This window comes from Berghia stephanieae, chromosome 2, assembly GCF_034508935.2.
Source record: "Berghia stephanieae isolate SIO BIC M18660-M18661 chromosome 2, UCSD_Bste_1.3, whole genome shotgun sequence".
Classification (NCBI taxonomy): Eukaryota; Metazoa; Mollusca; class Gastropoda; order Nudibranchia; family Aeolidiidae; genus Berghia; species Berghia stephanieae.
The window spans coordinates 58,889,747-58,898,061 of NC_088361.1; the positions used below are offsets into that span (position 1 = coordinate 58,889,747).

Sequence of the window (8,315 nt, forward strand, 5' to 3'; positions counted from 1 at the left end):
ATGCACAAGCGAAAGATTCCGCTATGAAGTATACACTCAAAATGTTTACAAACTACAACATATTCAAACCAATTTTGATGACAGAAAGATGATTTACAGATTAAAATAAACATTCTTCTCTCAAAAAGACGTACAATCCATTTGTCTGTCTTCCTCCTTGCTCAGATTCCCTACCAGGACCACGAAATAAAACAATCCAGAGCCAAGACAGAAAGCAACGCGGAAAGGGGATAGAAGAGAAGACACAGAAAGTGATCTCTCTGCCCTGTCAGAAGACCCCACTAAGAGCAAATATTTCCAGAGTATAATAAAAATAAACAACACATTGACAATATTTATTCTGTAGTAACGTTAATTTATTATGGCCAACACAAAACCAAATTTATGTTAACTTGTAGGGTCAACACATGTGGTCAACAAGAAGGTAAGTAATCACTATAAATTCAAATTGTGTATACTCATAATCATACAAAACATTAATGTTCAATGAGTGTAGGGAATCACACATATTGAAATATTTTTTTTTGTTTTGTTTGTTTGTTGCTTTAGGTCTCTTCCAACACAATTGAGGTTATATGAGAGACCGCTGAAACAAAAAAACAAGCAATCTAACAAAAATAGTACAAATGTAAATCAAAATCATAACCTAAAGATATCATAAGCTAAATTATAAATAACCAAGAACAAACAGGCAGAAGATTTACAGAAAAAAAAATATCCCCTGTCAAAAATACAATCACAAACCTAAGAAGCAGGATAGGCTAGTAAAGAGAAGAAGAAACGACATCACTATCCGATCGTACACCCATGCGAACATCATAGGTATATGATTCAAGGGTGATGCTCCCATCCAACCACCCGCACATATTGAAATACAATCAGCTAAAAAAATATGTAACTGCCAAGATACCATGCTTTAAAACGAGTCATAAGCTATAAGCGAAAAGCCATAAGTGTATTTATATCTTTTCAACATCACCCAATGGTATAAGCAAATAGTAGGCCTACATCATTCTTAGCAACGAAATTTTGTGATGAAAAGCAACGCTCATCATCCCACGATAGTTAATTACATTATTTTAATTTTTGATTCAACATTGCTATGTCTGCGATAATTTTGTAGAAGAAATGACAATAATTTCATAGCCTAAAAGTAAAAGGGACTAAAAAAAACTAAAAGTATTAGCTGCATTGCATTGTTCAAGAACGGAAACAAACAACTTTAAAAAATTAAGAAATCTTAAAATTGGAAAATTCAGGTCATTAAATTATGAAATTACACCTTTCTTTTTCAATAGATTTATACAAGGACTACACTCAATTGACCTACTTTCTAATTGAATACACGTCCTACATTCGATCCAAACCAATTTAATAGAATAAGAAGCACAAGGCATAATGCAAATGTTTAGAACAAACTTAAGGACAGACAATTTTGGACTAAAAAGAGGTGTTGACTTTAAGGGGGCTCGGTACTAAAAATACAAAAATCCTTAATTGGGACTATTTCATCAAATTATTGATGATTAAACATCAGGTATCTTGTAAAAAAAACATTTTGGTAAAAAATAAATGAAAATCTCTTCGTTGCCATGGAAATGGTGGCCATCTTGGAAAATAAACAAGTTTTATGGGACTCCACCATTTTATTAATTCTTTGATTTTGATTTTAAATGTTGTTATGTAAGTTTAAGCATACTGTAAATAGCTAGCTACTTAATTTTATAAATATTCAATCTCAAAGGCTTAAAGAAATATTTTAAAAAAAAATGTGAATAAAATTTCCTCGCACATGGATTTAAGTCAGTCTCATAACATTCTTGCAGGCAAAACAATATCAAGTTGTTATTAAGGTCACCATCACCAACACAACCCATATTTAAAGAAAATATTGCCCCAAAACTATTCAACAAAAACAAAAGCAAAGAAGTTGCCAGCTATTTGTAGTAACATATCAGCCATTGTAGTTTCAACTTCAAAGCTCTAGCATCAAAATTTAAAAAATGGTCAAGTCCCCAAAAATGTTTATGGTGATTAGATAGCAGTTTTGAGAAAAACGCAATATTTATCAGAATTTGAGCCCAATAACGTTGGGTAGGGGTTTTGAATTGCATTTTTTGACTGTTTTAAACAGATGCAAGAAGAAAAAATAAATAAATCTCCCACAGATACGTGCATCGCATCCATTCTTGGTATGGATCCTATATAGTCTCATTTCAGGACAAGGACAAAGAAGGGAAAAAAAGAGACAGCAAGGGTGACCATCTCGGCAAACACGGGAAGTGAAGAGTCTCTACCCTGGGCTTAGAAGCTTCAACTTCAACAAACATTCGAATGGTAATAAAATATTGTACCTTAAATCAAGCTTCAGCAAATGAATGCAAAAGCTGTCAAATATACCAACAGGCAGTCAAAAACGGCTCGTTAATGCTTTTTTTAAAGTCCCAACGATGAATTCTTGTAAACCACTATGAAAAAGAAAATAAAAGAAAAAAAAGGCAATTCATAGTGTATGTTGGTCCACATCCCAAAACGGTAACTGACCACATCCAGCTGTCAATGCTTTTTCAGAATAGTAGCTCAATGATCAAATATTGCTATTACATAAAAACACGGAACAGTTTAAATATACACCCCCCTTAACACCACACATATACAGATACACATACACAAATCCAAAATACACATGGTCAGTTTCATGAAGTGTTGCATACTTATCAGAGGAGCAATCTATATCCCATACCCCGTGACACCTATCTGTACATATTTCCTCTGATGGAGATAAGATTTCTTTTAAAACTGAAATGTCAATTATGAAAAGGGTCTCTTTTTCTTTTTCCAATACAGTTCAATTTTAAAAATTCTCTTCTGCGGAATGAAAATGGAAGGGTATCCAAATTTAACTTTCTTTACTCCCTCCTTCCCTTCTCAATATTCAAATAAACTCCTACTACCACATAACAGAAATCAGTGATTCATTTCTGAACTCTATTTCGTCTATAGTCTATAGCCTTTATATTGAACTTAATACATGGAATATATGCACGAATAGTGAAGATGGATTTAAGTCAGTCTCATAACATTCTTGCAGGCAAAACAATACCAAGTTCTTATTAAGGTCACCATCGCCAACACAACCCATGTCTTTGTGAATAATTTGTAAACTTAATTGCTTTTCTTCTGTAGATGGAATGTGATAAGAACTAACCACCTCTCTTGTTGATGAAAAACAACAAAATGAGAGTACCACTATCACATTGCAGAACAATATTCTCACTCCATTAGAATATGTTGTAATCAACATACCGTCAAAATGGGTAACTTTGCCAAATGGGGATAATTTGCCTCTGTGAATTTGGAACATTTAGAGTATTTTCTGCCTCTTTTAAGATAATTTTCGTGTTAACAGAATTGATTTTGTATCAATGAAATTAAGTACCGCAAAACTAAATTTACTCTAATGGGTTTAAATCCAATGAGGCAAAGTTTCACTGTGAAGGCCAAGTGACGGTTTTGAAATTTCAGTATAATTTGAAAGAGATAAATGGGTATAAGATATTTATAGACCTAAAAACAATCATATCACTCCTGACTCAACATGTCACCAATTAAAACAACAACAAACCCCCTTCCCCCTTAAGAAAAACAAAACAAAAAACCCAAAATAACCCACAAAGAAACCCCCCCCCCCCCCCAAAAAAAAAAAAAAAACAACCCAAAACAAAACACCTTTTTGCAAATTTAATACAATGCATACAATTTACAAATTGTGAATCCAATATCATCAAGATATATATTTCATTATTTAATCATGCAAAGCTTCAAACAACATTAAAAAAAAAATTGATAGCATTCCCGAACAATAACATTGTCATTTATCTTCATTGTTTCCTTTTGAGAATTAAACTGGGCTTAAAGCCCTGAGTAATAATATAAAATGTAAAACATTTAAATAATAAAGAGTTTGAAAGAAATAACGCATGTCAATATTGGTGCATTGTAAATACTGGCCACCTAACCTATGAGTAATAATATAAAATGTAAAACATTTAAATAATAAAGAGTTTGAAAGAAATAACGCATGTCAATATTGGTGCATTGTAAATACTGGCCACCTAACCTAAATAATCTACAAAACGGAGAGGTTCAATAGAAAAATTAAACTTTCTTTTTTTCACCACCCTTCCAGTTTCTCTCTCTCTCTCTTTTGCTGAGTCAAAAGTACTTCGATTCACTTAAACGGATATGAGAAACTAAGTAAAAGTTATTCATGCATTTGGCTTAAGTAGGTTTTTCTTTGTCTTTAATTTAACGTGGTAACATTTATTTGATTAACATTTCGTGTTACTAAGGTCTCATCTCTATCAATGTCAGACATAACTCTCCCGCATGCCTTACACCAATGCCTGCTTTCCGTGATTTGTACATATTAACATTTCCACAAGAGCCTAGCATTCTATACTGAGTTGGGTTTAATTGTGCATTTTAAACATATCTGAATTAGAACTCCATGGTTTGGCCACTCAATGATCATTATATGTAACACAAGGCCTCAATCTACTGTTATGTTGGGTTGGAGAGGGTGCCGCAAGTCTCATATTTTGGCTATAAATGCAATTTCCAGCACCTAAACCACCTTGAACAATACCTTTTTGAGACGTCACATATGTAAGGAGATAGGCCCCTTTTGATCACCTTTATGTAGTTTAGCAATTCCATAAAAAAAAAAAAAAATTAGATCAAAATATCTTTGTGTGAAGAGGCCAAGGGTCCATTATCCAGAGCTAAAATATGAATCACAAAAAAGTTCATAACACAGTTGAAATGACAATTGCAGAATAATTGGGGAAAATTTATTAATGAGTTCAATCATTAAGAAAAGGAAACACAAAGGTTCAATTATTTTTTATTCAATTATTTTTATGATCAAAACTCTTTATTTTCAACTGATAACTGTAGGGAATTAAAAAAAAAAAACCCCAACAAATTTACAACTGATAAGTAACTAGAAAAATAAAAGAGAGAAAGAACGGATCTATTTTCCTCCACCTTCTTACTCTACTACATAAAAAAAAAGAAATTAAATCAAAATATCTTTGTGTGAAGGGGCCAATTGTCCATTATCCAGAGCTAAAATATAAATCTACAACCCCTGTAATGCACTTTCACAAGAATTGGGATTTAATGTTTGCTGTCTGTCAAATTAAATGAGTAGCAATTCAAAATGAGTGACAACCTCGCATTTCTGTCGTCTAGATGTCTTCCAAACTTCAATGTCAGCTTCAATGTCATTTTGTAGTGTTAATTTATGCTAGCTGACTCTCTGCCCCCAAAAAACAGCATTTAAATTCATGAATTTTTCAGTTGATGTTTTATGAACAGACTGGACTGAGTTTATATACAATTCAAATATGGAAGAGTTTATAAAGTAAAGCTTTGAATTACTGATTCAATGAGGATGAGTTTGATAGAAGTTTAAGATAGAGTATGGGATGAAAAAGTGCAGGAAAAACAATCTCACATTTTTGAGAAGCATCATGGATAACAACAAGTTGTAGACTAGACAATGATAACATTCTTAGCATATTTGATTATTTACAGTCTTAAACACCAACAGTCAACAAGAAAAAAAAAAGAAAGAAAAATATCTTTTGAAAATTCTCACCAGAGCTATAGAATGAGTGAAGTTGACGTCATTCAACACTTTGTTAATGTTTTACATCACCAGAGAGGTAATTAGTTCTCACCTAATTATATCCAACAGACTATAAACATTTAAGGTTACACATAATTTTAGTTTTGAGTGTTGGTTACGATTTTTTTTGTCAGGCAGATCTGGTGAGTATTTTACTGAAACGCATAAGATCAATAAGTGATTTTTTTGACCATTTTATCCAAACTTTGCATATGATACAGCGAGCAGGTTCATTCAGTTAGAGCACAAATCTATAGTGAGAATTGAAGACACAATCTTTATCTCATCAAGTTATCATCACATGAAATGCATTCTACTTTAGCATATTTACACCACGTTAAAAATTTGTTTCTTTTAAGCCGAGAAAAGGAACACTCAAAAGATTAGAGGGCGTCTCGATGCCAAATCCAGCGCTTGCATGAGTGATCAAGACTATGTGAAAGCCACTGTGATTCCAAATGAAGGTAGCGAGACATGCTCAAAAACAATGGCTTTCCTCTCCTGTAGAAAGTAATAATAAAAATAATAATAATACTGATGATGATGATGATGATGATGATGATGATGATGATGATGATGATGATGATGATGATGAAAAGGATGATGATATTATTATTATTAATAATAATGATAATAATAATAATAACAACAACAACAACAACAACAACAACAACAACAACAACAACAACAACAACAACAACAACAAAAACAACAACAACAATAATAATAATAATAATAATAATAATAATAATAATAATAATAATAATAATAATAATAATGATAATAACAGTATCAACAGAAACAACAATAACAGCAACTTCTGCTACTATTACCACTACTACTACTCCTCCTCTTCCTCCTCCTCCTCCTCCTACTACTACTACTACTTTTAATAAGATAAGATGAACTTTATTTATCCATTTCTGTAAATTTACATGGGGTATTGCCATAGACTAATGCATTTCTGAAAATAATTAAGCAAATAAAAAATAAGAAAGAAATAAAATGATATAGATGTAAACGAACAAAAAGCTTAACAAAACATTATTTAAAATCTCTCATATCTCACAAATTCTCTCTCTCTCTCGCTCTCTCTTCCTCTCTCTCTATTTAATTTACTCACTCCTTCACAGACGCACACAGACAAACAAACAAATGTTCTTCTCTCATATCACATTAATTCAGTAACCTTTTTATCCTCTATAATTATGTATAATATATTCACACCCACTGTTCACCCATCGACACTGTCCTTGATCTTCATCTTAATGTCACTTCAAGAAAGTCTACTTGATGCAAAGGAATTTTTAAATCGTTCTGTTCTGGATTTTAAACTTATCCAGTAATACTACTACTATTATTACTATCCATATTACTATTACTACTACTACTACTACTACTACTACTACTACAACTACTACTACAGACCTGATGTTTGTACTGATTTAATCGGGACAGTCCCAAATTTTTTATCAAATTTTGATGGTGTCTCAATCCTGTATCTGAATTTCGTTTTTTTTATTGACTTACTTGAGGTCCCTGTCTTCTTCTCCATGTTCATCCAAGTAGACAGATCCCCACAGGGTAGCCCTGGGCCCACGGATCACCACAATGATGCTAGAGTTGACCAGCAGGTAAAGGCCTGTCCCCGCCCCACACTGAATGGAGTGCTGGAGATGAATGGTAAAAAAAAAAAATCAAGCTAAATGACACAATTTGTTATGTTGACATGGGTGCAAACTTTCAGGATTCCACATATCTTAATGGTATAGATGGATAGTAAATTTAATTGGTATAAAGAATCAGAAGAATGAAACATAAATGCAAGCAAGAATAAGGGTTATTTCATCGGTAGCCTATTGTCTTATTTTTCTGATCTGAGCGCAAAAATCTCTTCAAAATCATCAAGTGAAAATGATCAATTAGGTTGCTTTACACACATATCAAATAATACATCAAGTTGCCTTATACATGTAACTATAGAAATGATGATAATGTTTTTCAAGCATCTTTTCATACATTTGTAAAAATACAAGTCGTACTAAGCAGACAATATTCAATCAAACATTGAGTATCGCAAGGGGGTGTCTTGTTTCCAACACTATTTCTTTATTTTTTTTGTCAATAATATATTTCATATATTTTGAAGAGAAGTAAAATGTCCAATAAGTGAAAAAAAAAAAAAGATCATGATCATCTACTCTTTTCTCGCTTCCAATTTAGAAGAGGGGAGCTTCCTTATATAATTCTTATCCCAATTTGGTATGAGGAAATCTTAATAACCAAATTCCTTCCTTTTACTTCAACCCTTACCGCAACACTCTCAAATGTGAAATTGAGATTACAGCAATTTTCTTTGAAACATAGAAATTGTCCACAGACAAGGCAAATGGCAGGATCCTTTGGTGTCTTGTTACATTCTGGGCACTTGGTGGAGCGGTACATTTGAAATATCTGGTAGTATCGTTTTGGGAGCTGGATGAGGCATGGCTTTTGCCATAACGGACACATCTGAAGAAGGCTCTGAGAAAAAAACAAACAACCACAAGTACATTTAAAAGCATTGGGGTGGAACACTGTTTTATCCTTTTGCAGGCAAGGCACAATTTTAGTCTCACCT

General features: G+C 32.7%; 1 protein-coding gene across 1 annotated transcript in view; it reads right to left on the reverse strand.

The window, feature by feature from the left end:
- Nucleotides 1-334: 334 nt before the first annotated feature.
- LOC144965235 (E3 ubiquitin-protein ligase ubr3-like) overlaps nt 335-8,315 on the reverse strand; it is a 46,983-nt gene continuing 39,002 nt past the window's right edge. Inside the window, 3 exon segments of the mRNA XM_078900345.1 lie at nt 335-6,196; nt 7,226-7,365; nt 8,009-8,218. Coding sequence (XP_078756471.1) covers nt 6,079-6,196; nt 7,226-7,365; nt 8,009-8,218 — 468 coding nt within the window. The 3' untranslated portion in view covers nt 335-6,078.